This window comes from Trachemys scripta, chromosome 5, assembly GCF_013100865.1.
Source record: "Trachemys scripta elegans isolate TJP31775 chromosome 5, CAS_Tse_1.0, whole genome shotgun sequence".
Classification (NCBI taxonomy): Eukaryota; Metazoa; Chordata; order Testudines; family Emydidae; genus Trachemys; species Trachemys scripta.
In genome coordinates, this window is record NC_048302.1 from 65,735,538 (window position 1) to 65,758,174 (window position 22,637).

The following is a 22,637-nucleotide window of genomic DNA, read 5'->3' on the forward strand; positions in this document are numbered from 1 at the left end:
CCTGCCCTTCCCCCTCAGACCCTTTCATTTTCCAATGGGACCTTCCAGTAGCACAGCCCCCCACCCCCCCTCCCCCACCGCCCACAGTCACCGCTCCTGCCCCATGCTGGGCAAGGAGGCAGCCCCATCCCTCACCTCCAGTGAAGCTACAGTCAGGGGCAACAGCAGGGGAGGAGGCGCATGCAGCGCCCCCTGCCACCCACCATGGGGGAGGCGAGGGTGATTCCTGGACTTGAGAGGGGCCCTAGGAGCACATGCAGTGACAGTGGTGGGGGTGAGTGTACTGCTGGGGGGGGGGGGAGGAAAGGGAGACTCCTCTCCTAGAACTTGCTGCTGCCGGCAGGGAAAGGGCTAGGGGGAGTCCTCCTCTCCGGCCCCGTCCCAGAGCAGCATGCCTGCACCCCAAACTCATCCCCAGCCCTACTCCACCTGAGCCCACACCCCCAGTCAGAGCTTTCACCCCCCACCGCACCCTCAATCCTCTGCTCGAGCACCCCAAACACCTTATCCCCAGTCCCAGCCAGAGCCCTCATCCCCCCCACGCCCCAGCCCTGAGCCCCTCCTACACTCCAAACCTCCCATTCCCAGCCCCAGCCAGAGCCCTCACCCCCACACTCCTACTCTCGCCCTGAGCCCCTCCCACACCCCAAACCTCCCATTCCCAGCCCCAGAAAGAATCCTCACCCCTACTCTCACCCTGAGCCCCTCCCACACTCCAAACCCCTTATCTGCAGCCACAACCCACAGCCCTCACCCCTGCACCCCATCCCTCTGTACCTCTCCCATCCGTAAACTCCCTCCCAGAACCTGCACCCCCTCCCATCCCCAAACTCCCTCCCAGAGCCTGCACCTCAATCCCCTGCCCCAGCCTAGGGCCTGCACCCCAGATCTCCTCTGTCACCCAAACTCCCTCCCAGAGCCTTGGGCGGGGTTCTGGGCACCACCAAAATTTTTACAAACCTGCCACCCCTGATCCTGCCCTGCAGATCTGAACTCCCAACATTCTCAGGACACATGCTGATCGCTAGTGGTCACTGCTGATATCCAGCACCTCCTTCTCTTAACCTGTGAGTCCCTCTCTGGATTGGAACTGGACTGGAACCAAAGGCCATCTTGGAAGCAACATTACCAGCCCAAGCAGTCAAAAATCATGAGTTAGACCCCCCCAAAATCACAGGCTCCACCGCAGCCGCTTCATTCATTCTTTGGCAGCAATTCGGCGGCTAAGGTGACCAGACAGCATGTATGAAAAATCGGGACAGAGTGGGGGTAATAGGTGCCCATGTAAGAAAAAGCCCCAAATATTAGGACTGTCCTTGTGACATCTGGTCACCCTATCGGCGGCAGGCCCTTCCCTCTGCGAGGGACTGAGGGACCCGCCGCCGAATTGCCGGCCCTGGGGGAGGGCACAATTTTATACTCTTGCCTCAGGCACAAAAATACCTAGTTATAGCTCTGGCAGCAAGACTCAGGTCACAAGCCCCCTGTCTGGGGCTGATGCTCTTGGGTTTTGCCCCCCTTCCCCTGTAGTGGGGCTCAGGCTTTGTTCCCCCCCAACCCCGAGCGATGAGGCTTGGACAGGCTCAGACTTCAGCCCCCCTCCTAGGGTCGTGTAGTAATTTTGCTGGTCATACGGGGATCGTGATGCAATGACGTTTGAGAACCACTGGCCTATAAGAAAGCAGTCACTCCACCCAATGCACTCGCACCTACACGCCCACTATGTTTACCATTAGGTCCGAGTTAGGGTGGTAGGGAAAACCACCTCGGCCGGGGCGCTCCAGAACGGGTCCGACAACCACCCTTCAGCTAGCGCGCCAGCGAATCCTCCCGCCCCGCCCCGCCCCGCCCCGGCCTCCCTCCCGGGCAGCGCTCGGCTCGCGTGAGGTGGGTTCGCCCGGTGACCGTAGCGCTTTCCTGGGTCCGTTCCTTTATAGCCCACCCCCCACCGCGCCTTCTCGCGGCCCTGGCGTCACGAGCTGGTCGGGCCTTTGCCCTAGCCCCAAGGCGCGCACCAAACGCGCTGTCTTCTTCTCAACCCCATTTACCCCCACGTTGAAAGCGGATTCCGGGCGCTACAAAGCCGCCGAATTAGCCCGGCAGTCCCCTGAGGCGCTTAGGAAAGCGACTAAGGGGAAAGGTAACCATGGTAACGGCCCCGCCTCTCCTTCATACCTGGGGAGAACCCCTCAGCCCGGCTCCTTCTAATGGCGTCTTCGCCGTCACCTGGGCTTCCTCGCTCCTCATTGGCTGCGCTCCGAGATCTCACTATGCTCACTCCATCCCTTCTGCCAATCATCATCTGGTGGGACCGTTCTGTCCCCCCCCATCCGCCCCACGCCTGACAGGGACCGGTTCCCGCCCCGGAGCCAATCAAAGCGGCGCAGGGGTGTTGTGCGGCCAATAGGAGAGCGCACTTCAGGAACCGGAGTCGAGAGCTGCTGTTGCTGTTGTTGATGGGTGAGAAGCGGGTGCCGCGGCTGAGGTGCGTGAGTGAGGGGCAGGTGCTGTCGCTGTGCAGGTGAGTGAGGGGCTGGGTTAGGGTGACCAGATGTCCTGATTTTATAGGGACAGTCCTGATAGTTGGCTCTTTTTCTTATATAGGCTCCTATTCTCCCCCTCTTCCAACCCCCCCCGGGTTCCGATTTTTCACATTTGCTGTCTGGTCACCCTAGGCTGGGTGCGCGCTGCCCTGTGCCGGGGGCGGCCCGGGGCTGGGGTCTCAAGGCTGGGCTTCGCTGCTCCAGTCTCCTGGCAGTAGGGTGACCAGATGTCCCGATTTTATAGGGACAGTCCCGATGTTTGGGTCTTTCTTATATAGGCTCCTATTACCCCCCCCATCCCCTGTCCCGATTTTTCACACTTGCTGGCAGCAGGAGGAGTTCAGTGTGCTCGGCACCCCTCGCCCGGGGCTGGGCGCTGTTCGGAGGCTGGGTGCGTTGCCCTGCTGCTGGCAAGCTTTTAATTTTGTCCAAGAACCAGAACAGATTTGACTGTGAAAATTGCTAATGTCAGGGCCACCTACCGAGCCAGTCAACCAGACCTGTGGCCATGCTGCAAATAAAAAGCCAGAGGGAAAAGCAGCCTTACAAGTAACCCCTGAGCCAGTGATACTCTGACCCCATTGCAAGGCTCTTTCCAAAGCATGATATTAAAACACTGTGTGATTTTAGTTGTTAACCAAGCAGGGTGTTTTTACCATGTTGTTAACCAGTTGTAGTTGATAAAAATATTTGGTTAGTCATTTTACTGTGAGAATAACATATGTATATAAATCCCCCATCATTGGAATATAAGTACTATAGTAAATCAAACAATGAATTCGCACTACTGTGGCTCTTTTGTGTAATGTTGATGGTTAATTTGGCTCCTGAACTACTCAGATCTGAGTATCTGCCCTAAACTGTTCCATTCCTTGACTATAAAAGAAAAGACATTATGCCGTGGGGTCTAGTGAGTACATCCTAACTTAACATATAGGTTGTTTTGCCATTGGATTCTAAATCATATATATTGTTTGGCCTCTGATAAATAATTAATCTTGCAGTTTGAATCATTTTGTTCTGCTGTGTGGAAATACACACTGTGTTAGCAGTAACACACATAAGATCCTTGTGTTTAGGAGTCAAAATATTTAATAGTTTTAAGCAAGTAAATTTTTCATTACATGTCATGCTTAAACTTGAGCAATGTTTACCCAAAACATTATCCAAAAGCTGCATGTAGTTTTTCATTAACTTTTTGTTTTAGTTTAAAATATCAAGTTTTTACTGACAAGGTTCAGCCAAAAATGGGGAGGGGGGGGAGGTTTTCCAACAAAATTAAAAGTTCTTGAGGAAACCAGGTACTTTCCATGAAAATTCTTATTTAATCAAACCCCCAGTTTTTTCCCAAAATAATAATGTAATGGAAAGTTGTTGACCAACACTACTGAATAGTCTGAAGAAATTCACCTATACTTAGCCACAAAAAATTGTACTTTTAGTATACTGAACATTTTTTATATCAGCCTACCTAACTGCCACTTTACTTACCAGTGTGTTTACTTAGAGGAATTGTTTAAGGCTGAAATAATAATCGTTTGAAAAGAAGCCTCCTTGCTCAGTGAATGAACAGAATTTTATAATGGTGATTGATATCCGTGTTACACTTCTAAAAGAACTAAGAGTTTATGATGATAGAAGTTTAGGTACAGATTCTCTGAAGTGGCTTGCCACCAAACCAGTTATTAGAAACATTTGGATTCAGGGGCATGCATAGCAATTTCAATTTGAAAAGGGGGTAAACAGTGAGGTGGCAAAATTTGTAGATGATACAAAACTACTCAAAATAGTTAAATCCCAGTCACACTGCGAAGAGCTACAAAAGTATCTCTCAAAACTGGGCGACTGGGCAACAAAATGGCAGATGAAATTCAATGTTGATAAATGCAAAGTAATGCACATTAGAAAACATAATCCCAACTATACAAATGTTACCACTCAAAAAAGAGATCTTGGAGTCATTGTGAATAGTTCTCTGAAAACATCCACTTAATGTGCAGTGGCAGTCAAAAAAGCAAACAGAGTCTTGGGAATCATTAAGAAAGGGATCGATAATAAGCTGCGTGCAGATGTGTTCGCCCCCTCTCAAAAAAGATATATTGGAATTGGAAAAGGTTCAGAAAAGGGCAACAAAAATGATTAGGGGTATGGAACGGCTTCCGTATGAGGAGAGATTAATAAGACTGGGACTTTTCATCTTGGAAAGGAGACGACTAAGTAGGGATATGCTAGAGGTCTATAAAGTCATGACAAGTGTGGTGTTACCATATTTGCCCATTACTTTGGGGTATGCTCATTTATTCGGGTTATTCTTCGGGGTGGGGGGGGGTCTGTAATTCTATCAATGTACTGTTTGTCACATGTGTTTTCATATGGAGCTCTACTTCTCCCTTATGCAAGTTCCCTCCCAATGGAGCTATCCTGCAGGACCTAAGTTCCCTAGGGCTGGGTTCCTCCACACACACACACATTAACAGAGCAAATCACAATCCTCTCTTAACCTTACAGCTGCTGCCACCCCCTTATAGGCACTAAGTTGGGCGTGCAATTTAATATAATCTTTGCCTCACACGCCTGCTGGTCTGCTGCTGCCTTTGCTGCCCTGTTCTCTTCTGCCAAGAAGCGAGTTGCTGCTCTTGCTTCTTCTAACAGAACTTTTGTGTATGTTAACTCTTTTCTATATTATTCTGCATTCCTGCTTGCCTTGTCTCTCCCCTCTTTGTATATCTCTAAGTACAGTCACCATTCTGAGCTTTTCTGCTATCAATTCACACCCGTCTGTCTCACATTTATTCAAATGCTGTTGTAACTGCTTTTTCTCAAGCTCTAGTTCCTGCCTTCTCTTTACCATTTCAACCATGTCCAGGCATGCATAAAATAATGCCTATGCAGCAGCTGCATCCTTTGCACTACCATGTGGCTTAAAGGTTGTGCAATATTGTTCAAAGCTCAGACTAGCTTCAGTCAGGGGATTTCACCCTTAAAACACCCCCTTTCCCAGGGGCATTTCCCCTTCTTCGTTACCCATCTCTCTAACCTGTTAGTTTTCTCCTGTCTCAAGTGAGCAGCAAAAAGGTCTTTTTCAGCCATCTCTATTTCCTTATTTCAATAATGATCCCCACCAACAGCTCTTTCTAAAACCTTTATTTTTAAGGCACTACTCTTAACTCCTTATTTCACAGTTCTACAGGTATTTTAAGCACAATTCTTAACAGAAGGTTACCAAATAGTCTGAGAGAGAGAGACCTTGCTAAAGGAGCTTGGTCTGAAAAAGGAAAAGAAAGAAAGCTTACTCAGGTCTGTGCCTCAGTTTCCCTACTCCACAGCAACTACTCAACAATTACCACGTGATTAGGGTCACGTGCTGCCCATGTATCTCCACCAATTTGTTACTAGATTTGCCCGTTGTTTTGGGGTATGCTCATTTATTTGGGTTACTCTTCTGGTGGGGGAGGGTTCTGTAATTCTATCAATATACTGCTTGTGTCATGTGTGTTTTCATATGGAGCTCTACTTCTCCCTTATGCAAGTCCCCTCCCAGTGGAGCTATCCTGCAGGACCTAGGTTCCCTAGGGCTGGGTTTGTCCAGCCCCAGAACTAGATGAACACACACACATACATTAACAGAGCAAGTCTGAGTGGACTGGGTCAATCTGCACTTTCAAGCTGACCCCTTATATGTCCCTGGGCTCAATGGAGTGGGTCAAGCTGCCACCCTTGTGTGTCCCAGATTAGGAGCCTACATGATAAGCAAACCCCACAGTATTTTGGGCACTGCAGGGATCTTTAGCTTAGGTAAAAGAAGTGTCGTTGCAGATTAAATAGGGGAATCTAAAAACACAAAAGAGTAAAGTTCAGCGAGAGAGAGAAGCAACCAGCTTAACCATAAAAGTATTAATTGAATAATAGTGATAACTACACAAGGAGGGCTAAACCAACATAACCTACATTATTAAAGATTAATACCTAAGATAGAAAAAGGAAAACAGAGAGAGAAAAAGAGGGGGCTCTCACCCACTCCATGAGGCTTGAACTGGTCAGGGTTCCCAGGTGATGGTGGTAGCTCAGGGTCCTAAATGCTGGAGACAGACAGAGCCCCCAGCACGATCAGTCAGGAGAAGATGGAGTCCCAGTGGAACTGATGCATAGTTTGGATCTAAGCATCAGAACACTTACTTGAACATAGGTAGGGGTTTTTGTAGAGAAACAACAGTGGTTCAAGGGAGAACACTAGATTTGGTTATGGGTAAACTGATGACTCAAGGGTTTTCTTTAGACTAGACAATAGGAGCTGATCACTCTTGGCTATGGGTGGTGTTTTCTTCCAGGGAGCTCACAATGCAACTAGGCTGCTTCAGTATTTTGGATATCAATCAAGGATTCATTACTAGAATTGGTCTGATAACTGCTCAGCTGGGCATAGGTTCATTAACATCTGGAGCAGAGATTCCCATGATGCAGTGCTTCCCTGCTTTTCTGGTCCCAGAGTTCACTGCGGATCTCTGTTCTTCATTCCGTATGCTAATCCCTGTCCTATCTTTCATGCAGATGAGGCTAGGGGAGTTGTCTCTGCTCTCCATTCTGTTTGCAAATGGAGATGTCTTAATCTTGTCACCCTTGTCAGGAGGGGTCTAGGTGTGTCTCCCAATGCCCTCACTGCTCTCTGCAAGCCTTTTCTATCGTTGGTCTTGGTTCAAGCAGAGATCGGCGAAGGGGAGTGAGGTATCCCTCATGAGTCAGAGAGGCCAGACACTGCTCCCTGGTTCCCCAAAAACACAGAGCTGACTGTTATCAGTGGAGAAAGTAAATAAGGAAGTGTTATTTACTCATAACACATGAACTAGGGGTCACTAGTAGAAATTAATAGGCAGCAGGTTTAAAACCAATAAAAGAAAGTGTTTCTTCACACAATGCACAGTCAACCTGTGCACCTCCTTGCCAGAGGATGTTGTGGAGGCCAAGACTACAACAGGGTTCTAAAAAGAACTAGATAAATTCATGGAGGATAGGTCTATCAATGGCTATTAGCCAGGATGGGCAGGGATAGTATCCCTAGCCTCTGTTTGCCAGAAGCTGGGAATAGGCAACAGGGAATGGATCACTTGATGATTACCTGTTCTGTTCATTCCCTCTGGGGCACCTGGCATTGGCTACTGTTGGAAGACAGGGTAATGGGCTAGATGGACCTTTGTTTTGACCCAGTATGGCTGTTCTTATGTTGATCGTTTTGGAGGAGATGGAGGAGCTCTGTGACCCTGCCGATTATTGGGTAGAGCCCATGCCTCTGCTTGCACTCCCTTGTGCACTCCCCTGTTCGAGTTTATCCTTCAGCCCTCTACTCACTTGAGCTGATTTCAGATTAACTGTAGGATTAGACCTGTTGATTCTGTTTACAACATAGTTTTGTGCTTTTTCTAAAGTACAATGTATTTTTACAGTGTCCTTGTTAACCCTTGAATTTAACCTTTTTTTTATTTAAGTAGACGGCTGTTTGAATAGCATCAATTTGCCAGTTAGGAATTCAATTTTACCTTTTAAAATTTACAGGCTGTTTCTAGAATTCTGCAGAGAAACTGCAAGTGTGAAGTGTTATATCTGAACAATGGCAGTGAATGAGAGTGTTGACATCCTGAACTCTGCTTACCTGGCAGTGGAATACATCGACTCTTTCTTGCCTGACAATCCACTGCAGCAACCATTTAAAAATGCTTGGAACTATATGCTGGACAATTACACCAAGTTCCAGATTGCAACATGGGGATCACTCATAGTTCATGAACTTTCCTACTTTTTGCTCTGTCTACCTGGATTTATATTTCAGTTTATACCTTGTATGCAAAAGTATAAAATTCAGCAGGTAAGACAAAGAATTGTGAATTCACAGGTTTCTGGTTGCTTTGATATTCTAACTTCGTATTTTACAAGTGGGCAGGAATCTTAGACTGTAGAAGAATCTGTTCTTGATATGCTCATCTATATATTTTATGGGAGGCTCACACACCTCACTTCCACCTATACAAAGCCCCAGGTTATTGGGTTTAGTAATGGAACTCCTTCAGCTTTGTGGGAGGGGGAGGGATCCATTGCTCTCAAAGTGAATGCAAAGGACAACTTTGCAGCAGAGCCTCTTCAATCACTGTTCCATTACATAGATTGGAATAGAGGCTACATGTCTCTGTGTGGAAGATTTGGGCTCTTGGCTAAGTATAATTCTGGATCCTGTAGTCCAGTGATACTTAGACTTCAGTGGTTCAGGAGCCAAAATAGCGATCAACATTATCCAAAAGAGCCACAGTAGTGTACATTGTTTCATTTACTATAGAACTGTAGTGTATATAGATTTAAACAGTATGACAGAGGAAATATTTTGTTTTTATATGTAAAGTGTGTATATACAGTCTCATAGCAAATAAGTTTAATAACTTAGTGCAAGTTGATAACTTAATTGGTTAATAACAGTAAAAGCATCCTGGTTGGCTAATAACTTTAATATGATGTGCTGCAAAGAACTGCAGGAGACCTATTAAAAAGCCATTTGTGTACCTCAGTCTAAATATCACTGCTGTACACCTCTCCCCTCCCCTGTCCCTAGTACTTCCGTATGTTGGCTTGTTAGGTGCCAAGATGGGGGGGCCACACATCTGGCCTTCCCTGTGGGACATCTCCACCCACATCCCCTTGAAGGGGCAATGCAAAGTTTCTGTAATACAGAAAACATTGAGCAAGCTGTGCACATCTGAGTGAATTTCATTCCATAATAGGTAATCTGCCCATCCAATGCAACCTGGTGATTGTTTTCTCCACTTGCCTGACTTACATGTTCATATTAAGTACTGGATTTAAAATCAAGCTTATTCTAAAACAGTGAGTGTTGAAAAGTTCTTGTGAAACTTAAGTATATAAATGCTTAAGTAATTTGGTTTGGAAAATATTAAGTAAATATAGATGTCATAGCTGTGACTGTTAAATGGGATGATCTATCCAACGCATCCTTGCAACAGACTTTAATCCCCAGCTTCTTTGTACCCTTGCACGTGCGTGTGTGTGTGTGTGTGTGTACATATATGAATAAGCTCCATTCCTTTTCTGTTTGATCCACACCCATTCTCCAGCAAAACCGGGGATCTCTTTTATGTGGTTTAGGAATTTTCGCAGTCCTTAAATTGGTGGGATGCTAAATTTTAGGTGTGTTTTTTTTTTTTTTTTTTTTTTTTTCCCCCCTCTCCCCTGTCTCCAAGTTAATGTAATGATAGAGTTAAATAGATGTCAACAAAAACAAATAGATTGACTTAGGTTGCTGTTCATCTCGGTCAGTTTTCACTTGGTTGGTGCTATGATGTCATCCTGCTAGCTCTCCAGTGGCCCATAAGCTTCCAGGGTAGACAAGACCTGATTTGTTCTTTCTTTCTTTTAGAAAGGTAAAAAGAATTATAGGAAACCCCACTTTTTCAGGCTTTTGCTTCTTGTTTATACTTTTTTCAGGTCACATAATTAACACATCAGTCTGTTCATTTGCTCTTCTTTCTTTATAATGTGACAAGTTGACTTAAAGCCACTAAAAGAGTGAAAATCACCTAAGGATCCACTTCCTCCTAACTTACTGCATATGTACCTCTAACACCTAAAAATATGGTTGCATGTTAGGTAACAAATGTGACCACCTAAGATTTTACAATTGTCACTGTTATGCACACACAGACTACTTAGAATTACTTGGTGGTCAGAACTTTCTCCAAAAGCACAGGCCCCTACTACTGAGCAAAGGAAAATACTTATCAGCTTTTAGCAGTATAGTATGTATCAAATACAGTTGAACAGGTCTATCCAGTGGTAGACCTAAAGACTAGCTAGCTCATTACAGCACTACATGTCTGTAATACTAAAGCATAGCTTGGCAAAGTAGAAAATTCAGTGAATGCTTTTTTCTCTTTTGTAGCTTGAAGTCAAATCTTCAGAATTACTTTTTCTGAATTTCTGCAATGATATTGCATAGTAGGACTGATGATTGGAAATTTCTTTTTTCCTAGGATAAACCAGAAACATGGGAGAAGCAGTGGAAGTGTTTAAAAACGCTTCTCTTCAATCACTTCTGTATTCAGCTTCCTCTGATATGTGGTACCTACTATTTCACAGAGTACTTCAATATCCCTTATGACTGGGAAAGGATGCCAAGATGGTAGGTAGAAACTGTTGAAATGTTTTGTACTTCTGTTCCAACTGTCTGTTGGAAGAACAGATGACGGTAGCTGTGAAATGTTCCCAGCTGGTAGGGAACTTGGTGTGCTGCACAGTCATGTGATTGTTTTGAATGAATGTGTAGTTCAGGGCTTTGGAGCGGAGCCCGGAGCAGGAGCGCGGAACAGTGGAGCTGCAGGTTTTTGCCTGGAGCTGGAGCGGAGCCGGAGCACAGAAAATCTTGACTACTCCACTGCTCCGTTTTTTTTCCATTTTCAATCCAAAATGAATGATATTTAGCAAGAAAGTCCAAAAGGTGCCAAAAAGTTTCAGATTTTATAACAATTGATATTAACCTCTACTTTACGTAATATGTCAGTTATTCTCACTTCGGCCGAAATCAAGATTTAATGTACAGATACAAAATTACGAAGTTTTTTGGAGATATGTTTTATTAGAGAATCAGATGATTATTAGACATCCGGCAACACTGCAGACTGCTCCCGCCCTTGTGCCAAGGTTAGGTGAGTACGTACTCGCGTAGATTAGTGAAATTAGTATGTGTTGATATTTCTTTTGTAAGGGTTGATCAACGAGACACGCTGAGTGCTGCGATTATGGAAAAGTGTGATGCAAGATGCAACATTTAACATATTACAAACAGGTATATTGCAAAAAAAAAATGTTTTTGTTTATTGATCTATTAAAATATCGCAAGAGATATTAATCACTTAAGCTCATTTCTCACACGGACTCCCGTTACCGGTTCATTTGTACATGCTCCCGTATCATTCTGGTGGACTTTTATTTTATGTCATCTGTTCAACGGTCTTTTGGTAGCGTTGTTTTGTAATTTTAAATTTACAGAAAAAGTCGCATGCAGCAGGCATATAAATATACAGTAAACATTTTTGCATAAATTAGGAGTGATTTTTGTGATATATCCAGAGTGATTGGAAAATGTCCAACACAACTTTGGGGTGGGGGGTGAATCCTTAAGTCATTTTAAGAAAAAACATTTCTGTGAACACGTGTCCTAAAATTCTTCCTAAGGGAGCTACTGTCCCTCCAAGGAGGTGATGAAAAGTTAATTTCTGATTAATATCTCAAAAACGCTTTAATATAAAGTAATGAAATTATGTCTGTGTCTTAGCATTTAGTATGTGCTACCATATTACATTATCTAAAATTATTTAAACCATAGGCATCCTGAACTGGCGATTGGTCACTTTTTATTTCATATTTCAAGAAAGACTTGTAATCGACTGCCCCTGGCTATGAGCAGTAATATTATGTTCCATAATAAGTTAATAATATTTGGTTATTTATTACATTTAAAATATATGGTTCCAAATTTAAAAATAATAAGTACAATTGTTTGTATCATTCTAAGCATCTAAGCAGATTTAAAATTTTAAACAGTTTTCTCGAAACGGTTAATTATACAAAATAAATTAAGAGTACCATTTTAATGCATGTTTTAGCATTAAATCATATTCCAGGATAGTATCTGTTAAATAGTCGAAGATTTAAAAGATATTAAACAAAATTGGCCCAGTCCCCCACAGTTCACGACGCCTGTAGTTTAAATAATTTTATTTGAATGATGTTGTATGATAGAACGTTGGAAATAAACTTTAACTGAAAGCTGATTCAAATTGCAAGCACAGTCCTTTTAGTAAAGAGAGCAAATTTTCAGAACATGTTTTTCCTTCATCAGGCTGGAAACATTATACAAAATAGAACCTGTTATCCGCTTTCCCGTTAAACTTTATTTTCAACCTTGTAATGTGTAACCTCATTACTTCCCAACAATTAATGTTGTAGAACAGCGATAGCACATACTAACGCTATGGCACATACCAAATTTCATTGATATATCTATATTAAAGCATTTTTGAGATATTAATGACAAATATTTTGAATATTTTTACCACAAAATTTCATAAGAAAAACTAACTTACAATTTATAAATAATTTATATTATGTATATTAAAAATACTTCTTACCTCATTAAAATGGCAAGAAATGTTAAAATATTAAAATATACTTTAATAATAATTTTGTGTAAAAAGAAAATGCGATCATTTTTGTCCTGAAAATCCAAAATAAATTCTAAGTACCGTAAGTGGCTAAGACAGGGGCCAACAACGTTCGGTACACGGCTCGCCAGGGTGCTTACCCTGGTGAGCTGCGTGCCGAATGTTGCCGACCCCTGGGCTAAGATATCACAAGCAGGTACGTTATATATATAAAAAAAAATGTACTGCTTTTGTTCATTGCTTTTCGAAAATCATAACAAGAAATATTTGGATCCGGTAGCAGCACAAGAAGATTTGACCATGCCTTCAACTAAAAAATCAAATCAGCCCCCCATGATTGATAGCTGATTTACGGAAAAGGATCTCAACGACGTCTTTACTTTTGAATTTGAAAAGCCCGAATTCGGGCTTTTGGGAAAAACAAGAAATCGGCAACATGGAAAAGGAAGTGAATGGCGAGCTCAAACCATGTAGCTTCAAGACAAGTGAAGCAAGTGCCGTGAAAAGTTTCAACCTTTGGCGGCATGTGAAACATAACCACCCTGAAAGCTATTCGGCTCTGGTTATAAAAAAGGACCAGGAAGATGAGGCAAAACAGAAAGCCGATGTGGCTAAACGACGTTCATCTGGCTCTTTGAAAACTCCTGGAGAAAAGATTTTTTGCAGAGTTTCATCTAAAAAGAAACCCAAAATTGAGCAAACAAAACTTGACTCATATTTGAAGTCCTCAGGTTACAGTCACCATGGATACCAATATTTTCCGTGAAGGGCTGATGGAAATGGTTTGCTTGAGTTCAACACCGCTCACTGCCTTCAGGCTAAAGAACAAAGGATTCCAAAAAATTGCAGGTGAAATGGGTCGGCAGCTTTGCGTTTCGACAGGGCATGATGCGGTTCGTCATTTAGTTGTCAGCACAGCTGCATCTGGTCGCAAAGAGCTCAAGAAAGCTTTGGAGCAAAAATTGTGCTACCTGAAAATGGATGCGGCAACCCGTGGAAACAGAAATTTCCTTGCAATCGATGCTCAGTACTACGAAGAAGGAAAAGATAAAGCTGTGGTAAAAACCTTGGACATAATTGACACTGAAGGGCGTCACAATTCTTCGTACGTGAAAAGTCGAGTAAAAAATTGGGATCAGTGAAATGCAAGTGCTGAGCATCTGCGTTGACAATGCAGCAAACGTGGTGCGCCGTCAAAAATTTCAGCGAGGACAACGAAACCGTTTCTACCTCTGAGAACAAGGATGGGGACAGGACTGAAGCTATTTTGCCTGATGAAGGAACTAAAGGAATAGATGAAATCAAACTCAACATGGATGCTGCTGCGCAATGGGTTAATGACCCTAGCCTCATTCGTCTCATGAAGGCATGTTGGAAGTCTCAAAAGTCCAACTGATGAGGTGTGGTATTCCACTCTTCCGTTGGCAATCTGGGATGGACTGAACAAAGAACATCCGAAGAAATTTCTGGCAAAAATTCAATAAGTCCTTGTCAAACTACAAACCTCAAGTATTCAAAGTGTTCTGCTTGATCTACATGGGGTAACTCAATCATTGGATACTGTGATTCGCTGGGGTTCAACATTTGCAATGATTGATCGGCTTCTCATTTTTCAATCTTACTGTGAACAAGTGGCTGCTGCTGGAACAAGAGAACTCAAGTTAACAAAAGCTGAATGGGACGAAGTGAAGAACCTGCGAGATCTCTTGGCAAAACCAAACCAAACAACTGTGAATCTTCAAGCTGCCAATGTAACCCTGGGAGTTTTAATGAAGGAATGGCAAAAAATGTCAACATTCTTGCAAGAAAATGGTGGACAAATTGCAGAAGGAATTCTATCCTCCATGTAGAAACACGAAGAGAAGCTTTTTGACAATATTCATTTCCTTGCTGGAGTTTATGTTGACCCATGGTATTGAATTCTTCTTACCTCAAGGGAAATACCAAAGGCAAAGGAAGGGCTCCTTGATATTGCTTGACGACTCGAAAAACAAAATCTATTGCTACATTTGAACTCGGTGAAAGAAGTTGAAGAAAATGAAACACAACAAAAGGAGTCATCAACAATTGAATTTGTGGCTTCGGAAAGTTCGCATCCTTCAGAAATAGGCTGTTCTCAAACTTCTGTCTCCACTCTGAACTTGTTTGAGCGTCCATCCCTGAGATGTCTTCAACCATCATGGAGAAAGGGAGATAATTCAAGCATCAATTCTTCAGAAGATGATGACTTTGAAATGGAATTGGATAAACAAGAAAGACACCGGCAGAGTTTCTGCGATTCATAATTGTAATGAAGCATTATTCGAGAGAAACTTTTGGGAAGATTGTGAGGCGATGGAGCCTATTGGTAGGCTAAAAATTAAGTCTGTTTTTGAGGCCATTCACAGCTACCTACACTGCACTCAGGCTGCCTGTAGAATTGCTTTGAGCATGCCAACAACTCAAGCTAGTGTAGAGCAACTGTTTTCAGCTTTAAAGTTAATTTTAAATGATTTGAGGCAGGCTATGAATGACGACTTGATTGCTGCAATCATTTTTTACAGAATGAATTATGAATGATTCTAGTTTGTATCATTGTTGATGACATTTAAATTGTTTTAAAAGTCTGAATAAAAATCTTTTCAAAATTACAGTATGCACTTTTTTATTTAATTAAAAATTAATTTGAGTCAGAGCGCAAAGTGGAGTCAGAGCAGAGCTGGAGCAGTCACTATTGGTGCTGGAGCGGGGCAATTGAAAAATTTGATTGCTCCAAATCCCTGGTGTAGTTCATAGACCCAATCCTGTTCTCACTGAAGTTTATCCCATTGCAATAATGGGACCAGGCTAGGGTCCTATATTTGATATTGTGCCTAATGCCTGCAAAGTTGTTCAAATTCTGGAGTGATAGGATTTGAAAAACTAAATCCAAAAAGGGATACAGTGTGGCTGGAAGTTAAGACACTATCTGTGGGTTCATTAGCATCCTTGTATATGCAAGTGTAGCAGGGTGAGCACCCGCTCCAGCCCTGAAGGGGTTGGAAAAGCCCTGCAGAAGGCTGGGGCTGTGTAAAGGGGCAAAATCCTGGCTGATTGGGGAAGTGGCTGCAGCTGGGGCCATGCCCCAAACTGAGCCACTCAGCCTTATAAGAAGGCCAGGGTAGCCAGAGCTGAGGAGTCTCCCTCTGACAGGAGAGAGACAGACAGGTCTGGCTGCAGGGAGCTCACCCAGGGACCTAGAGTGAGGCAGGGATGGGGAAAGGCCTTGGGGGCTGGGAAGCCCTAGGCCAGCAACTCCCCAGGCTGCAGGGCCTGGTCCTAGGCCCAAATAGGTATTGGGGTTGCAGAGGGGCAACCTGAGGGTGGGTAAAGACAGCCAGTCCAAACCCCTTGTTGCCTGTGATGATTGGCTGATAGACTGCAGTCTGCCCCAGGGCGCGGGGGCTAGATGGTGACTGGCATTAGCCATGACTGAGGCGAGATTGGGATAGGCGGTAGGGGTTCCCCTGGGTGGGGAGACCCAGAGAGAGAGTGGGGTACTGCCAGGGGGGCAGCACCCAAGCCAAGGGCACTGGGGTCTGGGAGGGACACGGGGCCAATGACAGGTGGGACACCTGGCCTGCAGAGGGCGCTCCGGATGCTGGTGAGCTAATTCCCGAGACAACCAGTAGGAGGCACCGCAGGGGTGAGTCCACGCTTGATTACAGCAAGTATCTAACGCTTTTTGAGCCATCTGGCTCACTTCCAAAAATAACATGATGAAGCACTACCCACATACTGCATTATGTACCTTAGGAAGAGACTCTATCATGTGCACACACTTCTGTCTGCAAACCAATACATTTTTAAAATCGCAACCCGTATGTTTTTCAGGTGCCTCTTTTCCTAGTTTTCGTGTCAGGAGAAATATTACATACAGTAATTTTATTGATCTATAATTACAATTTCTTGGTAGGTACTAAGTTATCTCCTTTCTAGTGCTAATGCTGCTTTATCTTTATATACAGATGTGTGAGAGAGAGCACACGCACGTGACAACAGCCAAACTAAGAAGTTTGCTGTATTGCACGTTAACTCATTTAACAGCTCTTTCATTGATCTGCTACTGACAAATTCCACTGAGTATAGTATTTAAACTTGTACATATATATTATGTTAGTGAAGAAATATATGTACAATTTTATGTACTATATTCAGTAGTATTTGTTAGTAGTAGATCAATAAAAGAGCTGTTAATGTGAGCACATGAATATGCTGTTATGGAGATATTCCATCTCCTAGAACTGGAAAGGACCTTGAAAGGTCATTGAGTCCAGCTCCCTGCCTTCACTAGCAGGACCAAGTACTGATTTTGCCCCAGATCCCTAAGTGGCCTCCTCAAGGATTGAACTCACAACCCTGGGTTTATTAGGCCAATGCTCAAACCACTGACCTATCCCTCCCCTCTTATCTGGTTGTTAAAACTATCTAAAGTTAAATGTACATACCAAGTTTCCAGAACCTCTCTCTGCACATACATCCTGGAGAAAGAATGGTGTGTTCCTTAATAAAAGTTTCTGGATTTGGCCTGATAACAAAAGTACTGTTTCTTTCATATATTTTAATCTTGCTGTAACTAACAATTTTTATTTTATTTTATTTTATTTATTTTTTTAAAAGGTACATGCTACTTGCCCAGTGTTTTGGCTGTGCAGTGATTGAGGATGCCTGGCACTATTTCCTGCATAGACTCTTGCATCACAAGAGAATATACAAGTACATCCATAAAGTTCATCATGAGTTCGTAGTACGTACTACTTTAATGATTTCAACCTTATGTGTTTATTGTAAGCCTCCTGGCTATATTAAAAACTGTATTAATACAGCATATTTAAATAGCTCTTGCGTCCATTTGGAAATAGGGAGAACAGCCAATCTTACAAAATATTTTTACACCTAGCTTGTTTTTTATTATATCAATTAAACACAGTTACAAATACTGGGGTAAACCACTGCTAGGTGGGTTCCATAACTATTAAATTAACCCAAATTTCATAGATATAATGGAACATGTCTTGTAACAACTCTTTCTCTTCTCTCCCTTTCACTCAAATGGCAGCCGCATTCTAATACCTGCCTTATATCATCTGACTGCCAGGATGGTGACTGTCTACTATAATCGTAGTGAAATTTATAGCAGGTTAAAAATCTTCTAACAAATGTGATTGTCAAACTGACAGTGTGCTATTGAGTACAACAAATGAATAATCAAGTAATTTTATAATTACTATGCCATAACATTTATTGTACTCTAAGATTATTATAAACTTTCAGCTAAGATTTCTATAGCTGCAAGGTTGGTTTGGGCAATTAACATTCTAAATATAGTCACTTTAATTGTTTGTCTGGTAAAGTCCTAAAAAGCCCTTTATTATAAATAGCAGTAGGGCAGCAAAAAACCCTATTCACTCTTAAGGATTGATTTAAAAAAAAAAAAAAATATTCCAAAAGTAGTCTTAAAAAATTCAAGTTGACAGTTTTTAGTGTTGTATTTCCTGAACTTAGATGTGGTGAATTAGTATATTTTATATATAATTCTCATTTTTGTAAGGATGTTTCAGGACTACCAACCAGGTCCACAGGTTACCTTATGAACCTAGCAAACAGACAACCACTGCTTGGTGTAGCAGACAATACCCACTTGTGAACTCCAGGTTTAAATCAAAGGAACAGGTTTATTTCAGCATCGGTACAGAATGCCACACCCAGTGATTAGATAGGGATGATAGCCAATGAATTGGCTGCATCTACACAAACACAAGGCTGTACATAAACAAGGCAAACGCTTAAGTCTCAGTGCATTTTTGTGTACCCAGGAAGGCATCCTACCTTTATCAACACGCTATTCTGATTTGTTATATAATAATTTATGACCAAATATGAAATTCTGCATTACACAATAGATTATATAACCTTTATCTACTTATTAGCAATAACAAAGCTATTACTATCATTATTTGAGAGGGACTTTGGAGACTTTCCTTTTTTATCCTTATTATAGCTGGCAGGTCTACTGTACCCAAACATGGGACAGTCCAAAAACTGAACAGGATATCTAGTAAGCCAAAAAGGCTCCGTTTGCACTTCTTATTTCCAAAAGGTTATTCAGAGGTCTTATTAACTGCACTAGGCCAACAATTCTTCTTCGTATATGCTACTATCTAATATGTAATGAATATGATCCATTAAATACTCTTAGGCCCTTACCATCTTACCTGTGGTAAGAGAACCTAATCGCTGTTTCACTTCCTTACTTTAGACCTCGTTGGTCCCTAAGGGACAAAAAGGGGTCCCACACTCTTCATCTGAGAACTGCTTTGATTTTACTTTATTGATTCTGGTTGGCAGTCAAATTACTGTTTTGATCTAGTAATACATTATGAATAATGTTATTAATATTACAAGATACAAATTTTTATAAATTTATATATGTGTTCCTGTGTTGTGGAAGGTATTTAAAAATGTTAAGGCTTTTACAAAAACTTGCTGTAATTGCCCTAATGAGATCATTTTGATTTACTACAAATTTCTGGTTCAGGGAAGTTGATAATGGACAGGGAAATGGGGAAATAAGTGTCCTACCATTTGCAACTAATATATAGAAATGAAAAGCTTTCTTTTATTTATTTGGAAGGTTGTCATCACCATAGTACTGTAGTGACTCAAAATCATCAGTGGTTTTTGTCCTTCCCACTGACGTAGGGGAACACTCCTGGGAAACTGAAGCACTTGATCATGTGCCCCCTTGAGCAAATCACTTATAGCCAGTGGATGAACCAAGAATTGAACCCCAGTCTCTTGAGTGCCCTGTCCGCAAGACCATCCTAGTTACAGTTGCCTCTATTCTAAACTTGTCTGACTCTTGAGTGTGTTGGCATACTACTGTCTGTATATATTTGTGTTTTTTTTACTGTGTGTATATGTGGTTTTTTTTTTTTTTTTTTTTCCCCTCCCAGTCTCCTTTTGGGATGCAAGCAGAGTATGCACATCCACTGGAAACGCTTATCCTTGGAACTGGTTTTTTCATCGGCATTATTGTTTTCTGTAACCATATGATTCTTCTGTGGGCCTGGGTAATATGTCGCTTAATGGAAACCATTGATGTACACAGGTAAAATCCTCTCATTCCGTGTTAGTGATTTTTCCATACTTGGCTCTTCCACCTATCTTTTTGCTTGTGTATGTGTGTATATATATGTGTGTGTGTACACACACACACACACACACACACACATTCTACAAATAGAAGTCCACAGATAGTGTAGGCCTGCCAGAGAAGGATTGTGGTGCTTCTTTCATTTCAGTATTGTAGTCGGCTATTTATCTTTTTCAAAATAATAATTTTTCTGTTTTGGCAATGTTAATAGCAAAACTCCTTGGGTGGGAGGATTGGGCACTCACTAAAACAACTTCATAAAGCATCAACTAGAAACACAGCTTGTGAGATTCTTGGCAGGATTATACATTTTGTGATCTGTTTTTAGGAAAGGTAAATCTCAGACACCAGTGAAGCTCTTACACGTCACTTGGATGAACTTAGAGCCTGAGAGAGAATATCAGATATTTAGTACACAAATTACCTAATGTTTGCTAACATGGAATAAGTGGGGTTTTATTTTTACTAAAATGGAGGGGGACCTCAAGATAGTATATCTTAAACTTCTCTGTCAATAGGCTTGCCTGTGCAGGAAGGCTTGTCTTGGAGAACCAATGCTTTCTTAACCTAAGCGGCCCCAGTTTGGCTCCCAAGAAAAATTGCATGTAGGTGGTGTTCAATAAGGACAGTCTACATTTTTCTAAAACTTCTGTGGGGCTTGGAGGGCAACCTTTACATTGAGATTAGGTTAATTAAAAACAAGTAGTTATAACATACTTATAGGCAAGAAACTAAAAGATCAAGAATATTATAAAATATTATAGGTTAGAACAGTGACTCATTCTTCAGGTGGTCAAATAGCTTCATTGTATCAATTTTAACATTTTCTGTGATTTTACTTTACTTCCATTTGAGGAAGCTGTTGTTATATGCCTTATGAACTGAGGAATGCAACACTACAACAGTGTAAATAAAATAAAAATGGCTAAAACTAAATCGAAGTAGTGCATTTCAATGTGAACAGCAGATAGAAACCACAACTGTCAGTGGATGTTTTTTTCCCAAAGTGGTCACACTAACAGGAGTGGGATAACAGGAATATTGTAACAAAATGAAATCTAGACACTATCTTGCCACTAGGTGGTGTAAGATGCTTCTAGTACCAACAAAATGAACATGTTGAAATCCTTTAATGACATTTCCCTTTCTGCAGTACTTCTTAAAGGTTGAGATTTTTAGCTACATTTAATATGTGTTTCTCAATCTGGTACTGTACATTCTGGCTCAGATGCCACACAAAAGACTTTCTTCTATATTCATCATTGTACTGATGTTTTGGGTGTTTTGGCTTTCATTTTTCAGTCTGCCTTTTTAAAATTAAGTGTTGATTTGGAAATGGAATAGACAGATAATGGCATCCGACAAAACAGCATCTTAAGCATTCCAAGTCTATAGGTATTCTACAATTTCTAGTTTTAGAGCTATGGCCCTAATAGATGGGTTTCTCTCTGTCTTGCAGTGGAATAAATTTCTTCATGCAACTACTTCAGAGTTTTTAACTGTAGTTGATAGTCAATATTTTAATTTTAGCAGCCTATTGAAAACCAAGAAGTAATCAGTGGTGCCTGGCATTGTCAGTTTCTAAACAAAATGTTAAAAACTTTATAGTTCAGTATTTTAATTTTGGTTTTTTTTTTCCTCTCTCTCTAGTGGCTACGATATTCCTCTGAACCCCCTGCATCTAGTGCCCTTCTATGCTGGGGCTCGTTTTCATGATTTCCATCACATGAACTTTATTGGCAACTATGCTTCAACCTTCACATGGTGGGATAGAATCTTTGGTACAGATTATCAGTATGTTTCATACCAAGAGAAAGAGAAGAATCAAGAATTGTTAACAGAAAAGAAGTCCAACTAAATTTCCCATTTAACCTCCTACAGACAAACTTCTTCCATCTTTCTTTTGGGCTCAAACTGGTAATTAACACCTGATCACAAATTAAAGCAATATTTTACTTTTCTTAAAAGCAAAAGTTAAGCATATACCTTGTCCCTTGGCTACTAAGTGGTAGGGAAAATCCTTACTGCAATGTAATTATCTACCTAATGGGAATGCTTTTCTATTTTATACACAACTCTAAAGTAGATATGCAGTACTTAAAGATTAATTTAAAAATTACATAGGTGACTTGAAAGTTTTTGTCTGTTGCAAGAATTTTATTAATTTTTTTTAAAGTATCTATTATGCTGCCCTATTTGGATTCAGGTAGAATTATGTACATTATAATACACTGAAATTGGACTTCGTTTTTTATAAATATATTCTTAAATTTGTAATACAAATACAGCAGCCCCATTAAAACTGGTACTGGCACTATATTTAAACCTTGAGCAAATGGGCAGAATTTGCTTTAGAAACCAAAATACCATCAGTTGATAAGGAGCTTGGACCAGCCATTTGCACACTGAATAATGCAAACTATTAATTCCAGAAGAGCTGGCTATATGTTCAGTAACATTCCTGATGTGGGTGTAGTACATTTTACATAGGATTAGAAAAGGGTGGTTTTGTTTTTCCTTGAGAAGCCTTTTTTTTTTTTTCTGCTCTTTAAGTTACTTTGTCAGTGTTCTTAGTATTTACATTACATTTCCTTCAGTGTGTTGTAATTTGCTAAACTGACTTGTTGCTAGAGTTGCACTAGTGGATTACAAAGTACAATAAATATGTTGATTTGACATAGTGTGTGTGTCGTGTATCTTCCG

At 41.7% G+C, this 22,637-nt stretch overlaps 1 protein-coding gene across 2 annotated transcripts; it reads left to right on the top strand.

Annotated features, from left to right (window-relative positions):
* The first annotated feature begins 1,757 nt into the window (after positions 1 to 1,757).
* On the top strand, positions 1,758 to 22,610 carry MSMO1 (methylsterol monooxygenase 1). Of its 2 annotated transcripts, XM_034772132.1 has the most exons (6): positions 1,758 to 2,521; positions 8,091 to 8,400; positions 10,571 to 10,719; positions 17,399 to 17,525; positions 19,735 to 19,889; positions 21,585 to 22,610. In XM_034772132.1, exons 2-6 carry the CDS (start codon positions 8,146 to 8,148, stop codon positions 21,790 to 21,792), a joined length of 894 nt encoding a protein of 297 aa, XP_034628023.1. In that variant the 5' UTR covers positions 1,758 to 2,521; positions 8,091 to 8,145; the 3' UTR covers positions 21,793 to 22,610. The 2 variants fall into 2 exon arrangements, with proteins under 2 accessions (XP_034628023.1, XP_034628024.1); XM_034772133.1 differs by lacking the exon at positions 8,091 to 8,400 and having other exon boundaries at positions 2,274 to 2,521.
* The last annotated feature ends 27 nt before the right edge of the window (positions 22,611 to 22,637 follow it).